At 36.4% G+C, this 22071-nt stretch overlaps 1 protein-coding gene across 50 annotated transcripts in view; it reads left to right on the forward strand.

Moving 5' to 3' along the window:
- Positions 1 to 1682: 1682 nt before the first annotated feature.
- The window catches only part of LOC143258707 (uncharacterized), a 58403-nt gene continuing 38014 nt past the window's right edge, over positions 1683 to 22071 (forward strand). For 2 of the 50 annotated variants that reach the window (XR_013032485.1, XR_013032488.1), the window contains exons 1-2: positions 1707 to 2109; positions 8276 to 8396. Coding sequence is in view for 10 of the 50 variants with exons in the window: in XM_076518178.1 (XP_076374293.1) it covers positions 10303 to 10725 (423 nt within the window). In the remaining 40 variants the exon portion in view is untranslated. Of the gene's footprint in view, positions 2123 to 3151; positions 3282 to 8275; positions 8397 to 8756; positions 22064 to 22071 lie in introns of those variants that run through there. The other 48 variants (XR_013032480.1, XR_013032482.1, XR_013032505.1 and 45 more) reach the window with 43 other exon arrangements.

Consider the following 22071-nt stretch of genomic DNA (forward strand, 5'->3'; position numbering starts at 1 on the left):
TATTATAGAACAAACAAACAAACTGTTTAATTACATATATATATGTGTGTGTGTTAAAGGTTCCTTTTCTTTTTCACAAGATGTGAAATTCAAAACGAGAACCTGTTATCAAAGAAATACACGTAAAACTTTTGTAATGACAAAGTGCGTGTAATACCTATGATGGTTTGATTCATTTTTAATTCACCTTACAGTAACTTAAACTAATTTAGGTTTTGGGATAATGTTATGACATTTCGACTGATACATTATTCGATTTTATACAGAAGACCAACTGTTTAATGATTATATAATGATATATTCATGATGTTCTAAAAACACGTAGGTGCAAGAATTCTTGACACAAAAAGAAATAGAAACCATATAACCCGAGCGCTTTCGAAATGTGGACGTTTGGCCCAACATGGCCAAGCGTGTTAAGGCGTTTGACTCGTAATTCGAGGGTCGCGGGTTCGATTCCGGGTCGCACCAAAACATGCTCACCCTTTCAGCCCTGCGGGCGTATAACGTGATGGTCAATCCCACTATTCGTTGGTAAAAGAGAAGCCCAAGAGTTGGCGGTGGATGGTGATGACTAGCTGCCTTCCTTCTAGTCTTACACTGCTAAATTAGGGACGGCTGGAGCAGATAGCCTTTGTGTAGCTTTGCGCGAAATTCCAAAACAAGCAATCTGCATATTCCTGTCAATTTAACACATATTTCTGGGAATTCTGAGATATACGGTAATATATTGTGCGTAGTCTCTTTCGTTCTTAGCAACCAACTCAAGGTATACAGTTAAGCATAATATTTCTTTTCTTGATGTATCTCAAGACGGCTGGTATGGGTATTAAAACTTTTATTAAAATAAAGTAGAGAACAGCATTTCGACCTGAAGATGACCTAAAAGGGGCGAAATGATGTTCTTTATTTTAATTTATTATTATATTATTATTGCCACTCGATTGCATGAAGGAACATAGGGCCGCAATCGCTTGCGGATTCATTAACAGGCTGGTTTTTTAAGTGAGCAGATTGTTAGCCTACTGCACAACCCCCAACCAGGTGGAGAGACCTGAGCCGTCCCTAATTTAGCAGTGTAAGACTAGAGGGAAGGCAGCTAGTCATCACCACCCACCGCCAAGTCTTGGGCTACTCTTGTACCAACGAATAGTGGGATTGACCATCACATTATAACGTCCCCACGGCTGAAAGGGCGAGCATGTTTAACGCGACTGGGATGCGAACCCGCGACCCTCGGATTATGAGTCGCACGCCTAACGCGCTCGGCCATGCTGGGCACCTTTATTTTAATAAAAGTTTTAATATCCATACCAACCGTTCTGAGATAAATTGTTTATTTTAAGTGGGTTTTTCGTCATCACGAATTACTTGTGCTGTTTTCAGGACATATTCGATTGTTCTAAGGAAAATCAGTGCACGTGAGAATAATACAACACTAAGTTCGTGAAACTCAGAAAAAAAATACATTGAGAGAAATCGTTGCAGTCTTCTTTCAATCCGAATTAGGATTATCTCCAAAACCGTATTAGATAAGCCAGATATCAGGAGCCATAGGGTTTACATATTATTGGTTTTATATTTTGTATTTCAAATTAGATCCATTGCAAATAATTATTTGCATATTATTTTCCACGCTTTAAATGTAATTGTTCACAATCACATTACAGTCTATAGTTCAACTTGCCTCCATACTTATAATTATGTTGAATATATATTCGCTTAATTTTACAACTTATTCTCGGTGCCAAAGCTCTACCCCGTTGCCTACGTAAAAGAAATAAATAAATAATAATAGTAAAACGTTACGATCAATTCAATGAAAAGTACCTACATGTTAAGAATGAGAGAGAAAAGTAAGCGTTCTACTCGTACGTCAGTTGACGCCCTCGGCATAGATTGCAGGATATGGAAATTAGGACCGATAGGGATACTATTTGATTGTGTTACACCTGTATTAATTTTGGTGTTTCCTTTTTTTAACTTTTAAATTACAAAGTATGTTTACATTTTATAAAACTATGTGTTATTATTAGTAGGTTACTGTTAGCCTTCTACTTTAATCCAGATTCTAGTTAAATTCAGTTTCATTTGCAGCCTTAGCTTTAGGTAAGTTTCCTGTGTAAGTTATTTTATAATCCTGATTAATTTTTCAGTTTCATGCAGGAAGTAAAGTTAGGCTTAATTCTTACCGTGGCATTTAGGTGAGCAAAATTAATTCGACTATCCATTTTTTCTCCTTCGTTAGTGTAGCGTTATCAGAAGAAATCGTGATTGTCTTAGTTTTCACATATATTTTTTGTCGTTGTCAGAAACGCGAAAACTTCGAGTTGTGTTGATTACTTGTTTCCATGCATTTCAGTGTGTTCACACATTTTAGAGTAACAATGAATGGTAACTGTGAAAAAATGTAGGTAAGTTTTTAAATTTTACTAAATTTTAAATGATGAGCATTCTTTTAAAGCCAAGGGCAAACATGGCATAATTAGCATGTTAAACTACTGTAAAATCTATGAACTTCATCAAGAGTTATGAAAACAAGCTTTTAGTTCTGTAAATTGTCAAAAAAAAAATCCACCTACAGCATTGTTTCACAGCTAATGGTACTGATGGTGAATTTTATGTACATCTGAAAATGAAAATATGGCGTTACCTTCCATTGAAATTGTGTTTGTATCCAAAAGTTATACAACTTTCAAATGGTACCGAGTTAAAAAGAAAAGAAAAAAAGATCACACACACCTTTCCCTTAGTGATAAACTTTTAAACCACAATAATGTACAGAGAGCTTTAAATCTGTTGTTTTACCATCTTGAGTAAGTTCTATAGAAAATTGTAATATTTCTAAAGAAATAATCACATGCTTCATGTGTGTATCATACTTCTGTTTCCATTATTTACAAAAAAATTAAGTAAATTTTTTACCTTTGAATAACACGTTTTTTGTTGTTGTCATAATATTGCAATTTATTGCTTCATGTATTTGAATATGGTGTTAAAATATTGATCTTAATATATTCAATTAGACTTTTTAGTATGCAGTAAAATTGAGTACAAGATTTTATCATTAAAGAAAGAAAATATTATAACAACTTTTAAAAAGTAGCACATGTGAATTACTCAAAGAAACTGATTTCCTTGCAACTATCAGGTAGTTCTGCTTAAGAATTGGAGGATCTGGAAAGTAATTAAGTTGAGAAATGTGCAGACTGGTAATCTTTCATGGGAAATAAAGCCATTCTTTGACTAATATATCAAAAATATTATGGATATTTGCACAGGTAAGTGCAGAATTGCCTCAAATAGAACAATGTATAGAAAATCAGTTTTCTGTTATAAATATCTGCTGAGATAAATGCAATGAAAGCGAAGTAGAACTGGGAAAGAATAAAGGATGCAATTTTGCATTAAATCTTTTATGCTTTCCATTGTAGTGTTGTAATTACGTGACTGGTTATATTCCTACAGGATTTACCAGCAAAGGATGTTGCACTCATTGACCTTTTTTCAGACAGAGTAGATATCATCTAAGAGAAATCCAAATGTGTAGACATACTTCAGACTTGAACATTTTACAGCCCTATGTTTGGATTAATTAAGTTTTGATAAACTTTAATTTTACCATCCTTTGTCACAGTTTTGATATAATTAAATTTTATGTAGATCTACAAGTATTTAAATATCTTTGTTTTTTTTGGATGGAAAAAAGAAGTGATCAAAAGAAAATAACAGTATTTTTATAGGAACTTAATTTTCCTTTTACAATTTTGCAATATTGTACTTAAAAAAAAAAAAAAAGTTATTGGTATATTAGTTTTTGACTGAAATATTTTCTGCATGATCAAGGATTGAGTATACTATAAACATTAAGACCTTTCGAGTGTGTGGAAAATAGAGCTGAAGGACTTAATTGATATGAATGGTTACCTATGAACTGTGATTACATCATTTAGTCTCTTGAATGGATAATCAAAATTATGATTGACTGATGTTGTGAAAATAACTAATGAAAGTTAGTTTCCGATCAGCAATTTTTTTTCTGTCCCTTAGGAATTGAAAAAAAAACCTCGCTGCTCTATTCTATATACCCCACAATTGTCATCACCCACCTGTCTTGATGCAGCTAACCTCTGACTTTCCCATTCAATCCTCACTTTTATGATTGGTACAGCATTGTTTAGACGTATTGTTCGATATGACTAATGCTTATAATTGTATTTCATTGACATTTCAATACTTTTTCAACAATTTTCCTGTATTTGCATTCATTTCTTTCTTTCTTTTTTTGTATTTGTTTATTGTTACTGACTTATATGGTACTTTAGAATGACTTTTTGATTCAATGTATTGATGACAGAAATTCCCATTATGGTAGACAGTGCTTCTGATACAATTACATATGCATTGTGTTTGACTTTATTTGCTGAGGAGTTACAGGTCTTAATTCATGGGGAGCTAGATTCTTGTTTTTCACTGTCAATTTCCCCTTGGTGTGGATTTCTGTATGTAGTGAGGGGACCTCCCAGGGAAGGTTTTGTTTTTTCTGTTTACCTCCTTTGGGATCTAAACATCCACCTACGTGTTTGCCATGCATGATGACGTGAAGGGGAGGAGAGGATTCTGGTGGTTGAGGGGTGCAACCCTAACACATCACTTTGGCCTTGAACTCCTGTAGACAGGCAGCCTTGGGGTGGCCACCCTTGGGTCAGTCAGCTGGTCCACTTGGGCAAAGGTCAACCAAGTACCAGTGTTGGATGTTCTCAATAGGTGTTGTGGACATTGTATCTGATGCTGGTTTTTGGTTAGAGTGCTCATAAACCCTGGCATTGCTGCAGTGTCCTTATTTCACACTGCAGTGCATCCTCTCATAGGATGCATGGTGGGTGGGGTCAGTGGGCACTGAAATATTCTTTTGAAAATTATGGATCCTCCTAATGAAATAGTGAAAAACAGTCCATAGGTAAATGACCATGTCTGAAAGTTTCTGAGCCCGAGTCTCAATATCTGTAACACCTGTATCTCATTTTCTTGTACTACATTCTCTTTCAGATAGCCCTTTAGGGCAGATGTCTCTCTTTTTCATTCAGAAGGGTCTAGAGGGACTTGCTGGCTCTCCAAAGTCAGTAAAGAAGCTTTGCTCTGGTGACATTGGTGGAAACATCCACATCTCAACACAGTAACCTCCTTTTGCATTGAAAGGCAATTGGGGATATACCTATTGAAGTTATATCTCATGCTACTTTGAATTCATCACAAGGAGTTATTGTTGAGAGGGATTTGAAGAACATCCCCGAGTCAGAGATTCTCGTTTGTTTTAACCCCCAAGGTGTTTCTGCAGTGAGGTGTATCTCCACTTGCAAAGATGGAATTATGATGCTGACCAATGTCTTCATTCTGACACTTACATTACCACGTCCACCTGCCACCATAAAGGCAGGTTATCTTAATTGTAAAGTACAGCTATACATTCCAAACCCTCTTGTGTGTTTCCAGTGTCAGCAGTTCAGTTACTTCAAGACATCATGTTCTGATTCCTAGACGTGTGCTCACTGCAGTGGCGAGTACTATGATGCCTCTGAGTGTGGAAGGACTTTCATTGTGTCACTTGCAATGGCTCTCACCCATTCTACTTTTGTTCTTGCCCTAAGTGTTTGGAAGAAAAAGAGGTGCAGTGTTTGAAGAAAGTTTAAAACATTACTTACCCTGAGGCTTGGAAGTTGCTGTCCACCACACCATCTCTTTGGTATGCTGCTGCACTTCATTCCACCACTACAGTGGGAGTGCAGACAGATCTCTCTGTGTTTCCAAAAGAATTGTTCTCAAACCAAATGAAAAGTCTTTTGACATCCATCTCTGTCCCTAACATACATTCCAGCAAACCCCAAGATCCACTTTCTTGGGTTCTGAGTACGGGAATTTCCTGGGGTACATCTTCTTCTCCCACCTCAAGATGCAAAATGATCATTTGCTTACGTCCTCAGTCACTGGAATCCTCTTCCAACAACAAAGACTTGTCAAATCGATCCAAGGCAGGATCTATGGAAATCGACAGATCTCCCTAGAATAAAGAAAATAAAGAAAAAAGACATGGTTGTAAACAGAAGGGCTCTTCTCTCAGTTTGCCTACACATAAATAAAACGGCCTCTTTGATGCAATGGAACTGTCAAGGCTTACGTTCTAATTTGGATGTCATCAAAGCCCTGATTGCTTCCTACCGTCCTTACAGGAAACATTTTAGAAACCTGCCGATACAGTCATCTTTCAGCAGTTTTCTTTGTACAGAAATGACAGGCTGTGTGATAGACGAGTGCATGGAGGGGTGGCACTGTTGGTTGATCAGCATGTGCCTACCCTGTCATTGCCACTCAATGCACCTTTGGAGGCCATAGCTGTCTGTGTCTCTTTGGGTCATATCATCACTGTTTATTCTCTCTACCTGTTGCCTAGAGAGACCTATGATCATTCAGTCTTTGATGCTCTTATTGAACAGTTGCTGTCTCCTTTTTTAATCCTGGGGGAGTTTAATGGACATCACCCTCTCTGGGGAAGAGCTGATATTGATTGGAGGGGTTGCCCCATAGAGCATGTGCTCTCTGATCACAACCTTTCTCTTTTCAATACTGGTTATTCTACTTATTTTCATGTACCTAGTCAGTCCTTGACTGCTATTGATCTCAATTTGTTCCCATTCACTGTTCTCCCACTTTTTATGCAGGGTTGACAATAACCCACAAGGCAGTGATTGTTTTCCTATAATTTTGAGAGAGAGTGGCTATGGTTGTTGCCACCTGATTCCCATGCTCCAGTGGAAGCTGGATCAACCTTTTGAGTTAGGGGTCAAATGTACAAGAGCACTGAACATCCTCTGTGTCCTCTCTTCCATCACTTGGGGAGGGAATCGATGTTCTATGCTAAAGATATATTGTGCTCTTATTCAATTGAAACTGGACATATGGATCATTGGTCTATGGCTCTACCAGGACCTTGGCCTTGAAGATGCTCACCCCCTTCATCATCAGGGACTTCGGCCCTGCACCAGGGCTTTCTGCACTTCCCCAGTTCAGAGCTTATACAAAGTCTCATGAACCTCCACTGCACCTCCTCTGTTTGCAATTGTCTTTATTGTATGCCTTATAACTTTGTTTCTTACCAAAGCATCCCACCTGGTGTGGTGTTTTCCTTCCTCAGTGGGCCATGCTTTTTCAAAACAGATGATCTTCCATTGCTCCTTTTGGCCTTCGTATTCTGGTGCAGTTGGATGAAATGGGTCAATCTTTGAATAACATTGCTGCATCCACTGGTCAGCCTATCCCACCATGGCTTATTACAGTCCTCAAATTTGACCTTTCTTTAAGTCATCTAAGAAAATCAGATACTCCCTGTTGCAAATGCTGTTATTTGCTCAACATCTTTTGAACCATCCTTCCATTCCTATTTATACAGATGGTTCAAAATCAGGTAACTGTGTGGGCTCTGCCATGGTTTGTTATGGTTCAGTGGTTGCATGCAGAATACCCTCTATAGCTTCTTTGTTCACTGCTGAACTATGCCATTTCACCTGCCCTGGATCATGTAGAAGCTAAGCAGTATTCAAATTTCACTATTTATACTGACTCGCTTAGTTCTCTACTGGCTCTGGAATCATTTTGCATTAGTTCTTACCCTGTTCTTGCTGATATTCAAAACCAACTGGCTGATTTTTCTTTAACATCTACTTTATCCATTTTTTCTTGATGCTAGGCCATGCTGGTATTTGCAGGAATCTGCTCTGGTGCTATCACTGCTGTGCCTGTTCCTTTGGTCCTGTATTTAAGGCTTGGCTCCATGCCAGTTGGCAGTCGACTTGGAGTGAGCAATGTGAAAAGCTTTTCCAAATAAAACCGTACATTGGACATTGGTTGTTTTGCTACTGTAAGGATCAGAAAGAGAAAGTTGTTCTAACAAGACTATGCATTGGTCACAGTTTTTGAACTCAGTGTTTCCTTTTATCTGGAACTGATGCATCAATGTGTAGTCTGTGTAACACTCAGGTCACAATAAGCCACATATTACTTTCTTGCTGTTGTTATGACTCTCAATGATAGCAACATTTTAAACATGTTTTGTTGCAAGGTTTGTCCGTAACATTAGACAATGTTACTGGTGATGGTGACACTGTCCATCTTGGAACTGTTTTTAGTTTTTTAAAGGCCATTAATCTTTTTAATGCCATTTAAGTTTTTGTAGTTTATACATTAGACTTTTTTTAATGTGATTCCCTTTTAAAAATCACAGTTCATCTATTTCGATTTGAAATTAGAAAATGGCCGTAACATCAAATAACTCGAAACCAGGACTAGAAAGGCCAACTTCAGGTGACTGATGCTGCTGTTTGAACTACCCGTTAGTCATTCTGGTAAGTTATTATTAAAATTTTGCTATAAGTCTTTTAAAATTTTTATTACCTTTTTGAAAATGGCCATAATGTCAAATAACTCTGAACCAGGACTAGGAAGAGCAACTTCATGTGACTGGTGGTGGTTTTTGTACTTTCCTATTAGTCTTCCTGGTGAGTTATAATAATTGCAGTTATGCTACAGAAAGTCTTTTACACCTTGTATTACTGTAGGTTTTCTCTTACCATTGCAGAATAGATGTAAAAATTGGATTTAATGCTGTTTATGTTTTTAATTCAAAAGTTGAACTTTGTTTTGTTTTACCTTAATTTCCTTTTATGAATTTTACTGATTTTACTTTAATTTTAACTTTTTACCAGATAGCCCAGTTGCTTTGGGCTATAAAACACCAAACCAACCAACCAACCACTGGCACTTTTTTTTGAACCTGACAATATTTCTGAGAATGAATACAAGCAAGAGGAAGAAAATTGGAATCTCTTTTCCCAACACTTTGTTTTGGTCTGTCACACACTACACCTCAACAGGATATCTCCCCTTGCACATTTAATTTTTATTCTTTTACAGCTGGTTACTCAGGTACGTGGTATATTACTTGTTCCCTTTTCCTCCTAGCTTATGGATATCATCAATTACATATTTATTCTATTTATGTTACCAGAATTCTCTAACATTCATCTTATTTCATTCCATATTTAGACTGGTCATTCCTTCTTAAGACCTCTGATGTCTTGGGAAAGACCATTTAACTTTCATATCCATTTCAGCCTTGGTGTGGATTCCCATACAAGATGAGAGGACATCCCAGAGAAGGTTCTGTGCTTTCAGTTTACCTCTCTGGGATCTAAACATTCACTCATGTTTACCATGCATGGTGACCCATGAAGGGAAGGAGAGGATCTTGTTGGTTGAAGGGTCCAACATTAATACACCACTTTGGCCTTGCATTCCTGTAGGCAGGTGGCCTTGGGGTGGCCCTCCACCCCAGGGTTAATCGACTTGTCCACTTGGGCTAGGGTCAACCAAGTACTGGAGATGGACGTTTTCAACAGGTGTTATGGACATTGTGTGTGATGCTAGTGTTTGGATATATAGTGCTCACGAAACCCTGGCATTGCTACAGTGTCCTTGTTTATCATTGTATGTCTCTTTGGGCACTAAAATATTCTTTATTATCGATCTCTTAATGCAAAATATAAAAAAAAAAACCAGACCATAAGTAAACAACCATGTCTTGAAGATTCTAAAGAGCTGTCTTTAACTTTAATACTTGTACCTCATTTTATGATATTGCATTCTTTATCAAACAAATCTTTAGGGCAGATGTCTTCCTTTTCTATTCAGAAGGGACTAGAAGGGCTTACTGGCTCATATAAGTAAGTCAAAAAGCTATGTTCTGAAGACATCTTTGTGGAAACAAACTCCTCTTGGATGTGAAGTCCATTGTAGATTACCCATTGAGGTTATTTCCTATGCTACTTTGAATTTGTCACAAAGAGTTATTGTTGAGAAAAATTTGAAGAACATCCCCGAGTCTGAGATCTTTGCTGGTTTCTCTACCCAGGGAGTTTTTGCAGTGAGGTGCATCTCCATTCGCAAAGCTAAAATTATGATGCTGATAATTTTGACATTTACATCACCATGTCCATCTACCACCATCAAGGCAGGTTACCTAAATTGTAGGGTGTAGCCATAGATTTTGAATTCTCTCAGATGTTTCCAGTGTTAGCGGCTCAGTCACTTGAAGATGTCGTGGTTCCTTGATATATGCTTGTTGTGGTGGCAAAGACCATGATGCGTGTAAGTGCGAAATGGTCCATAATTGTTTAAACCGTAGTGGATCACTCTTCTTATTTTTGTTCTTGTTCTAGGTGGGTGGAAGAAAAAGAAGTACAATGCTTGAAAATGGCTCACAACATTTCTTACTCCAGGCTTGGAAGCTACTGTCTACCACTCCATCTCGAACAGGCTGCTGCATTTTGTTCCACTTTTACAGTTGGAGTACAGACAGGTGTCTTCATGTCTCTGACACAGTCATTTTTAAATCAAGTAAGGAAGCTTTTGCTCTCTGTAGTAAAGAGAGTTCAGAAATCAATATCAATGCCTATCTCTATCCCCATCATTCCTTCCAGTGGCTTTCCAGATCCACTTCCTTTGACTTCGGCTTCTGGTGTGTCCTCGGGTCCATCTTCTTCCTTGGTCCTGAGATGGAGAACAATTATTTGTTCAAACCCTGAGTTACTGGAATCTTCATCTACAAACAGAGACCTGCTTGCTCAACCTAGGGCAGGATCCACAGAGGTTGATAGACCTAATAAAGAGAAATGATGTAGATGAAAAGAAAAGTGTTCTCCATTCAATTCTCCTTCACATAAGTAAAAATGATTACTTTAGTGCAGTGGATTTGTTGAGGTTTCCATTCTAATTTGGATGACATCACTGATTGATTCTTACTCTTCCTTACAAAAGACAGATTCTGAAACCTGCTGATACAGTCACCTTCCGGCCATCTCACTTTTTAATCCTAGGGGATTTTAATGGACATCCCTTCTGAGATGGTGTTGATTGCAGGGATGGTTCCATAGAGTGTATGATCTCGGATTATCACCTTTCTCTTCATTACTGGTACTTATACCTATTTTAAGGCACCAAGTCAGTCTTGTTGTGCTATTGATCTCTCTTTTTGCTTCCCTTCACTTTTCTCTCATTTCTCCTGGGAGGTTGACAGTGACCCATGGAGTAGGGATCATTTTCCTAAGGTATTCTAGAAAACTGGCAATGGTTGAAATTCCCCAACTCGTGTGTCACAGTGGAATCTGAATCACACCAACTGGCCCTTTTTCATTGCTCTCTTGGAACTTGATCCTGCCATTTTCTGTAAATCATCGACAGATGACTGTGTGGCAGCAGTAACTGACTATTGTCCAAACAGCTGCTCAGTCTATTCCTCAAAAACCTCAACATATTTTCCATGTTATCCTCATCCATGGTGGAATCTTGCTTACCACACAGCTCAAAAGGCACAAAAAGTGTGATACCTTTTGTAAATATCCCATACTAGGAAACCACACCACTTCCCAGCAGGCCTGTGCATGTGCTTGGCTTGTAAGATGTCAAAGCCAGAAGGAATCTTGGATTAAATACACATTTATCATCTCTTATTCCACCAGTTCCAGAGTCGTATGGGAAAACTTTTGAAAGGTCAGTGGACAGTATACTTCTGCCCCCTTTCAGTTTTGCTCTCTGATGGCTGGAAGTTGCTGGTGCTCAGAGCATCACTGACACTCTCAGCAAAAGCTTTTCTTATGCCTCCAGCACTTCTCTTTGAGAACCCACCTTATTAGCCATCAAGACACAGGCGGAGTGGTCACATCTTTCCTTTCAGGCTAATTGTCTCTCTAATTATAATCCCTCCTTTATGCTGGTGGAACTATTCTTTGGTCTGGCAGTACATCAGTTAGACCTAATGATAATCACTGAGAGTTGCTCCACCATTTCTCTCGTGCCTCTCTGTTTTTAACCAGATCTGGCAGGAGAATGTTTTTTCTGATGCACAGTGCTTTGCTATTGTCTTCCCTTCTCCTAAGCCTGGGAAAGATATCAAGCTTCCTTTAAACTACTGTCCAGTTGATTTGATGAACTGTCTTTGTAAGATCTTAAGAGAGGATGGTCAATGCTAATCTTGTTTGGTTCCTCAAATCAAATAACTTCCTCTTGCCAACCAATGTGGGTTCTAGTGACAGCACTCTACCATGGCCCACCTGAATTGACTTGAAGTCAATTACAAAACTTTTTCTCAAGTGACAATATCTTGTTTCTGTATTTTTTCTACATTGAGAAAGCTTATGGTACAATGTGGAGGTATAGCATCTTGCAAGACTTCCACTTGTACAGGTTGTGTGGCCATTCACCCACTTTTATTAAACATTTTTAATGAACTGGCGATTCCAACTCTGTGTGGGTTTGATACTTTTCTGTTCTTTCTCATAGAAACTTGGAGTCCGTCAGGGCTGAGTCTTGAGTGTTATGCTTTTTATTATAAAGATTAATGTCATCAGTGGACAACTTTCCCTTACATTTGCAAACGGTTTCTTATGTTGATGATTTCCACATTTTGTGTTAGTTGTCGAGCATGAGGTTTATTGAACAGCAGCTACAGACTGTCTTCAATCACGTACTGAAGTGGACCACAGCAAACAGTTTCATCTCTACTTGCTCTAAAGCTTGTATGCATATGCTTCTGCTGCCTACAGGGTATTCACCCAGATTTCTGGGCTCTGTCTCGGAGAAGTTGCTCTTCCCCGTGGTCCCTGAGGCAATGTTCTTGGGGCTTAACTTTGACTGTGGGCTGACCTTTATTCCACATATCAAGCAACTACGTGACAAGTATATAAGGGCACTGAACATCCTCCGTTTCTTCCACCTGTTGGGGAGTGGATCGATGTTCTATGCTAAAAATTATTGTGTCCTTATTCAATTGCCCCTGCTAGTACAGAGGTAAGTCTATGAATTTACAACACTAAAATCAGGGGTTCAATTCCCTTTGGTGGGCTCAGCAGATAGCCCGATGTGGCTTTGCTATAAGAAAAACCCACACACCTTATTCAATCAAAATTGGACCATGGGTCTCTGGTCTATGACTCTTTCAAGATCTTGGCCTTGAAAATGGTAGACCCTGTTCATCATCAGGAGCTTTGACTGTGCACAGGGGCCTTCCACACTCCTCCAATTCAATGAGTCTCGTGAGTCTTCATACCTTTGCTGTTTGCAACTGTCTTTACTGTATGCTTCAAAACTTCGATTGCTACCACAGCATCCCATGTGGGGTTGTGTTTTCCTTCCTCGGTAGGCCATGCTTTTTCAGAACAGATGATCTGCCATTGCTCCTTTTGGCCTTCGTATCCAGGTGCAGTTGGATGAATTGAGTCTGTCCTTGGATAACATTGCTGGCTCTACTGGTCAGCCCATCCCACCATGGCTTATTATCATCTCCAAATATGACCTTTCTTTGAGTCACTTGAATAAGGCTGATACTCCCAGTTGAAAGTACCATCTTATGTTTGCTGAACATCCTTTGAACCTTCCTTCCATTCCAGTTTATACAGATGGTTCAAAATCAGGTGACTCTGTGGGCTTTGCCATGGTTTGTTGTGGTTTGGTGGTTGCACACAGAATCCCCTCTACATTTTCTGTGTTCCCTGCCAAACTGTATACCATTTCTCTTGCCCTGGATAACATAGAAGCTATACAGTACATGAACTGTACTATTTATATCAGTTTGCTTAGCTCTCTAGTGGCCCTGGAATCACTTCATGTCAATCCTCATCCTGTTCTCATGAATATTCAAAACTGACTGGCTTGTTTCTCCTTATCATCCATTTCTGTCCTGTTCTTCTAGATACTGGACCATGTTGGTATTTGCAGGAATGAGCTTGCTGACGTCACAGCTACATCTGTCTGCTTTGGTGCTGTCATGACCATGTCTGTCCCATACATGAATTATGGTGCAGTGTTCAGTGCTTGACTTCATACCAGTTGACAGGTGAGTTGGAGTGAGCAACAAAACAAACTCTTCAAGATAAAACCTTATATTGGACTCTTTCTATCTTATTTCTGTAAGGATCAGAACAAGAAAGTTGTTCCAGGTAGGCTATGTAATGGTCACAGTTTTTTAACTCATTGTTTTCCTTTATCTTGGACCGATGCACAAATTTGTGACACTCAAATCATAATATCTGACACTTTAATGCCTTACCATCATTACAAGTCTCAACAATGACATCATTCTAGACATGTTTTGTTCATGGGTGTGTCCTCATGTTGGACAATTTCATTGGTGATGGTGTCACTATCTACCTCAGTTGTGTTTTTAAATTTTTTATGTTTATTGGCCTTTTTAACTGTATTTAAGTTTTTAGTTCAAAAATTGGACTTTATTTTAACGTTTTAATAATTTTATTTTTAAGTTTTTATAGGTTGTATGGGTGCTTTGCACCAATAAACAGCAACCAACCAACCACATCCATTTCTTTACCTTCCATCTCCCTTCCCTTTCTTATCCCAGTTGTCTTCTTGTTAGGTTTGTTTCATAATATGTTCATGTGGCATGTACTGCCTCCTTTTTGGATTCACATTTCTAACCTTTTATTCCCTGGAACCTTTCTGTTTCCAGTGAACTATCTCCTGTCAAATTAATTGGTTGGGTTTATCAGCTACTTAGGCTGGCATATTCAGATTTACACCATCAAGTTTAGTATATTACCATGTCTTTGGCTGCTCATCTTCATCATTCATTAGAAAAATTGTTCAGACTGGAATGTGGACTTATTCCCTGTTCTACTGTCACCAATTATCTCCCTTATCTGGCTGTATCTTTCTTGGGTGGATATTGTTTTCTTCCTGTAGCAATTCTCCATGTATCCATTCACATTTGACTTAGGTTGTCTTTTCACAACATTTCATTTATGTTTTCTCTGCTGCTAATGGGATCACACTTTGTAGTGAGTGTTTTTTGGCTTTCAGTAAAACATGCACTGTATACTTAGTAGAGCTATATTTCTCACTATAGAGGTGGGGTATTCTATAAAACCACTAGTGGCATATCTAGTGACACTTGTGTTTGTCTTTATGTTTCAGCAAGTTTAACTCAAAATATGGAATTGTAGAAACCCACTCCATTTGTTTGAGTGTGACATTCCTCTGGTCTCCTTACTGCATTTATTTCCTCCTCCCCCCCCTTTTTTTTTTTTTTTCAAGGGAAGCATGGGAAACCTTGCCACTTTCCAGTTCCCAGTCACTGGGTTGGTGGAGCAAGGGGAGTTACTTCTGTGTGTGAAGTAAACATTTACCTTACTATAAAATGACACATTTATCCAGGGCAAAGCTAGATTCTGTTTTTCTTTTTCCTTTGAATTTTTATTACCAGATGAACTGAATATCAGTTGGTGCAGGACCAGCCTGCATGGGGTTCTCCATGTAATACTGGGTTCAAGATGATATGGCCCTGTTTCTGCAATTAATTGTAGTGGAGAGGCCCCATTATGATTCAAATCGGTTGCAGTTGTTTTTTTCTTCCCCTTCTCATACTGTTGAGTTAGGGGGACTTTGCCTCATAATACCAGCAACAGAATATATGTACACTATTCCTACAGTTGAGCAAATGTTCCATGTTCTCCTTGTTATTCCGGTTGCAGGATGTTTTCCCTCATTTACAGCAGTTACAATTTCTGCTTTTAATATTGGTTATAGGTATTGTCTTATTCTTGCAGTTGAGTTGAGTTGAGGCAATCACATGCCCCCGTAATGCCAGGTTTGGTTTGTTGTACTTCTTAACTCCTTCAGTGGCTTTGGGAATTTGTTCGGTTTCGACCAAATGTTAAATTTCTCTTCATAATTTTGCTTGCTTGATGTATGAACACTGTTTACTTACAGTTAAGTTGGTATATGTATATAAAGATATAAAAGTTCATGTGCCTTTGCCACAATGCTTATGTTACTCTAATTTTGCTTATATCTGGGTGGTCCTCAACTTCTTAATGCCAGAGATGGGTCTTGGAACCTCATCTGTTTAGTTGTGTATATACCTAGCTAGAGCTAGATGTTTCTCTTCTTCTTGTGGGTATCAAATTTGCTTTTGAGTTTTTGTTTCATATAGTGGTTTTTCCCTACAGGGGCTGGCTGTTTTCTGGTCTGTTTTGTGAGATAGACAACATGCATTGTTTTTTTACTATGGATTGTACCTCTAAGGACAAATTAGGTTGTACATATATTTTTTCCTTCTCATGTCATGTTCGTTTCCTTTTTTACAGAAAGGAGAGTATACCTGTATCAGAAGTAGTATGTTTCAGTTTTGTCTATGAGCACTTCAGTTAGTTATAGGCAGTTGCTTTCTGCTTTGTTTCACAGTTAGCTACTGACATTGGTCCCTCTGTTTTTTCAGTGTGGGAATTTAGCTTTATGTGAGAAGAGGTAAGACCATGTTGGATGTTAACATTTTCTTTTACTGAAAATGTATTTCTTATCTTTGTTAAGTGCTTCACACTCTTTTTATTGCTGATATTATTCATTTTCAACCCTACCAATTCTCAAAAGTGATGATTCAGCATGAAAATAAGAGGGAGCTTGTTATGCTAATATACATCGTGCAATATTTTTTGTGGAGGGTGTTAGTGTGATATAAACATGTTCAAAAGTGCTGCAAAATGTGTGGGGTATGCAGACTGGTTTGCTGGGAGTGTATTTTAGGAACGTGTTTTAGAGAAGATTAAGATAGCTTAGTGTGAAGATATATAATTACGTATTGGGTAATACTTCTGTCTTTATAAAAAGAAGTTAACTTTCATTATTTAAACAATTGTTTAATCAACATTATGGTTAAACTTATTTTCAAATAAATAATCAACTAATTAAAAGTAATGTTTTTGATTATTTAAACACTTGATTAATTGGAATTATGATTAAATTGATTATCACAAAAATAATAAATGAATTGATGTTAGTTGTTTTTTTTCATTGAAGTGGATCTAAGAAGGGTCCAATATTTCCTTCAGAAAAATATTTTAAAAAAATCCAGCCATCTTTACACTGTTGTTATATTCAAGACAAACATAAGATGTCATTTTTTTATTTGATCGGGCTAATAAATTGGGCTTTGAGGTTTTCTGAAATCAACATAAGTAGTCTATAGTAATCTCTCTCTCTCTCTCTCTCTCTCTCTCTCTCTCTACACTAACAATTTGTCTAGAATTTGGAGATTTTTTTATTTTGCAAGAAGGATGAATAGATGTTTCTAGTATTTCCTACCTTGAACAAAAAGGTTTTTGTTTTCACATTGCATACCTCTGTATGTTGAATAAATAAAGATTAAAACCACTTGAAAGTTTTGCAGTTTGCCATTGTTTATCATACTGTCTAAACATGGAAAGGATTACCTGATTTTTCTGTCAATGAGGACCATAGGTTTCTATCAGATATAATGTAACAAACATTTTCAGGAACAAGAATAACATGCAAAGAAACTATACAAAAATTCCAAGATGTATGATTTGTATATCTTTGAATTATTTACATTTCGCAATAAATTCTATGCTTTTTTCTCTGCAGGAGCTGGGTTTTGTCACTTTACATAAAATGGCAGCTTAATTCTCACTAGTTTATTCACTGTAAATTGTTGTAAGTAATTTATAATCTGTTTTATCCTATGGCATGTAATCTGTGCCTTTTTCAAGCTGGCAAAAGGTAATTATACTTGTCATAACATAAAAATAGTGTGATTGGAATGCTGTTATCATACACTCTTCTAATTGAAAATCCATAAGGGACTAAGTGGAGTATTTATTGTTTAAAAATATATTAAGGGTAATTCTGATGTTTTATGACAAGTATAGTTCATTTATACTGGTTCTAAAATGTGATATGATAAAAGGTTGTGAATGATTGCAGTTGTAGCAGAAGTTTGCAAACATATTCCTCTAGTAGCAGCATATCAAGTTAATTTTGTCACTTTTTCTGCTAATTACTACATTCTCAGTGGAACTGAAAGCCAATTGAAAGCAAATGAAAATGGAAACTGTGTATTTACATCACTAGTATCTGGCCTCTGAAAATTAAGATTTGTATGTACTTACATCACAACCGTGACAACTAGAGTTGAGTAATAGTGAGTGAATAAAGGTGGAAAAATTGTGCTTGCACTGAACTTATCAGTTTTCAAAATTCCACTGTATTGTTTGTTTTCAAAACTATTTTGACTTTCCTCCAAAAGGGTTATGAGTGCTGTATTCTGTCCATCAAAAATTCACAGATACTAATGGTTTTTGTTCTGATTAAGCTGAATTGAATCCAAAATCAAAAATTACAAATACTTTTATATCTTGGTGGTTAGGGTGCTTGGCTTACAATCTGAGAGTCACAGATTTAAATCCCTGAAACATGCTTGCAATTTAAGCCATGGGGGCATTATAAGTGATAGTCAATCCTGCTATTCATTGGTAAAAGAGTAGTAGCCCAAAAGTTGGCTGTGAGTGGTGATGACTAGCTGCCTTCCCTCTGGTCTTACACTGCTAAATTAGGGACAACAAGAGCAGATAGTCCTCGTGTAACTTTACAGGAAATTCAAAACAAATAAATCTTTGTAAATAAATGAAGTAAATAAAATTTATCAGCTTTTTAAGTAGGTAAAAAAAGTGTAAAGGACATTTAGAGGTTTATTTTTGACTTTTTAAACTTTTGTGCATTTTTTTTCCCCTTAAAGAATGTGCTCCATCATATGCTAGAGTTAAGTTGTATCTCTACAGTGTCTTTTTTTTCCAACACTACAGCTACTCTGTCTTTTCCAAGTGACACTAATCTTCTCGCATCAAGACCAGTGCCTTTCAATTTTTAAATTGTGAGATCTTTTGTTGTTTTTGGGTTTCAGTTACTTCTATAAAATAAATCAGAAAACAGAAATGCTTTGTCACAGAAAATGCTGATTAAAATCCAGTTTGTGAACTTGTTGCCTGGTATAGCTATCAGAAAATGATGGAAACTTTAATTAGAGATTTTGTATTTTTCAGTTACTGTTTCATTGTAACCAGCTGATTACACTTGAAAAGGAAAAGTAAACATTTATTAGTCAGCTAATAATACTGGGGAATTCATTTCACCAACCAAATCAAACAAGTTTTCTGAAATTTTAAATATAGTTCAATATGTGCTTCAGGAAAGTTAACAGGTACTACAAAACTTGTAAAACTGAACTGTGGTTTTGAGAGGCTAATGCATTCAGTAGAGTTTCACTTGAATAATCAGCTTGACCCTGAATTTTCAAAAATAAGTTTTCATACACAATTGCTGGTAATTGGTGGTTACCACTGTGCTTACTTAGCTAAAGCTTATGATAAATGAAACTGATGTATAGGTATAACAAAAATGAGAAAAAAATATTTATTACACACATGCACAAAGTTCACGAATTTTTATATTTATAAGTTACACTAAATAAAATTTGAAAAGTTACAAAATATAAATTTTTGGATGTATCTGAGTAAAACAGTGCTTGAATTACAGTTAAAGGTACTATTTTTACTTAAATTGCAAAACTTGGTGTGGAAGCTTACCCATTGGATCCTAGAGATTTTTCTAGATAGGATTAAGGGTTTGGTCACAGATACTTGAAAAGTTCGGGAAAAGTCACAGAATTTATTGTCTTGATTTTACACAGTTATTACACAGATTACTGTATGTCCAGTTTGATGTCTCTCTCTCTATGTATATGCATGTGTATGTGAAATGTATAAAAATTCTTCACAAAATTGAGGTAATATGACCAGCTTGCAACCCTGCTTTTTTTGTGACATATTTTAAAAAATCATTAGATCATTTTATTTTCTGAAAGATATTCCATTGTAAATGTCATGTAGCCTTGCAATTACATTCAGAAGAAAAATAACATATTGAGGTTCATATTATTTACTGTAACTGTACTGTAAGTGTGAAACCACTTCTTCATATTTAACAAGTTTGTGGAGGACATGGTGTTTTGGAGTCAACATGAAGCAGGAACAAAATCAGTAATAATCCAATCAAGAAAGTAAGATGGGAAAGGGGCATTAAAGCTTTCTCAAGAACCAGAATAAAAAAAACAAAACTGGAGTAACACACCCAAAAAAATGTCAAATATCTAAGTTATTAGTGCAGATAAGGACAAAGGTAGATATTACCTGAATGTAGTTAAGAATAGAAGAACCAGAACCAATTACAGGCTGCGAGAAAAGCTGGTCAAAGATGTCCAAAGATAAAGCAGCATCAGCAAAAATTACAGAAACAAGAGACCATGAGCTCTGGATTTATGATGATGAATGTAGGGTAGAATTAACCATGGCATGTACAATGTTGGTAACTCCAGTCACCAGTTAAAGAAATTAATTTGTGTGAATAAAATAATACTTCATCAACATCATTAAGTTTCCTCCACAAACCGTAGAAAACATTATACGCGCACACACCTAGACAAAAAGCAAAATCAACCAACTAAAGTAAATACAGCTCACGAATCAAAAAACCACGAAACCATATACTGCTGTATACCATATATTCCTGACATCAGCAAACAAATAACCAACATTTGGCAAAAATTAGTAACAAAATATGACATTCCAGTTAATACCAAATTTATTCAAAAACCAGGCACAAAACTGAGGTCTATACTATGTAAAAACTACACTGACAAACACCACACCAACATTATTTACAAAATACAATGTGATAACTGCCACGACTTCTATATTGGAGAAACAAGCAGAAAAATGGAAACCACATTCAAAGAACATAAAAAGTCATCTTCACACGTTTTCGAACACTGCAAGTCAAATAAACACAACATAACCATAGAAAACACTCAAATACTAAATAAAGAAACAAACATAAACAAACGCAAAATTAAAGAAGCCTTACTTATACAACAACTTAAGCCCAAAATAAACCTATACAAAGGAACATCTTTATATCTATATTAAAAATAATATAATAAATAATAATAATAAAATAAATAATATAAAATTATATATTCAAACTTTTAAGCACGCCCTCAGTTACCTCTTTCTTTCTTTGTGAACCTGACGATGACCGAAGAAGGTCGAAATGTTGTTTGCTCCTCTACATAAAAATTTTCTCAACCCAAACCAGCCATTTTTAGATATATATTTCTCGTGTGAAGAACTGTTTGGACCTTGGGAGGATTTAGAAACATGGATATGATATATATATAAAATCCATGAATTTGAATCCAAGAAAAACATCAATATTATTTTATTTCAGTACATCTGATATGCCTGGGGTACTTAGGTCTTAGTAGTTTTTGTACTGATGAGGTAAGTATTTATCTGAAATGAAATTTCATATGTAAGTTGAAATGCTGATTATAATGAAATGTAAGAAACAAACACAAAACATTGAGTGGATTTCTAGTCTTCTTATTGTGGAACTAATGTATTCTCCTAGAAAAAGGTGATTTATGGGAGCCACACAAATTCTGTGAAATGCAGAAGTCTAGCATATGCACAACAAATTTTTTAAAATTGCATACCTTTAAACCTCAATCCAGTTAACAAACCCTGAGTCGCATACACAGTAACAAACTATTGAATTAATGCAACTATATTATTGTGTGTGTATGTATAAAATAAACTTTAGTTCATGGAAGCATTCAGTGGAAATCTTAATTTCATTATCACTTCATGTGTGTAGTATTCTAAATGATATGCTGTGGAAACATAGTAATTAAATGTTTTAAATTATGGAATACTTTAATATATATTGGAGAATGTCATACATGTCCATCCTGACACAGTTGACCTGCCATCTGTATTGATTTTGGACACTGTTAAATAAAATTAAATTCCTAAAAATTATATTTACTGTTTTGTGTGTGTGTTTTGTGGGATGGGGAAGCAAAGGCAGTTTCATTTTCTTAGTATTTTGTTCCTTGGACAGAAATTTTTAAAAATTCTACACACTGCATTTCACTTTATTTTCTATTTATGAAATGCATATTATTAAAAGTGTTTATCAGAAAACCTTTATTATTATTATAATCAAAATATTTTAACAAATGTTTTAAATAATAAATTGTAAAAACTGAAATTTGTGAATGACTTTGTAATTTGTGGTATAAAGTATTTTGATGGTTATTCA

The sequence above is a fragment of the Tachypleus tridentatus genome, chromosome 8 (assembly GCF_004210375.1).
Source record: "Tachypleus tridentatus isolate NWPU-2018 chromosome 8, ASM421037v1, whole genome shotgun sequence".
Classification (NCBI taxonomy): Eukaryota; Metazoa; Arthropoda; class Merostomata; order Xiphosura; family Limulidae; genus Tachypleus; species Tachypleus tridentatus.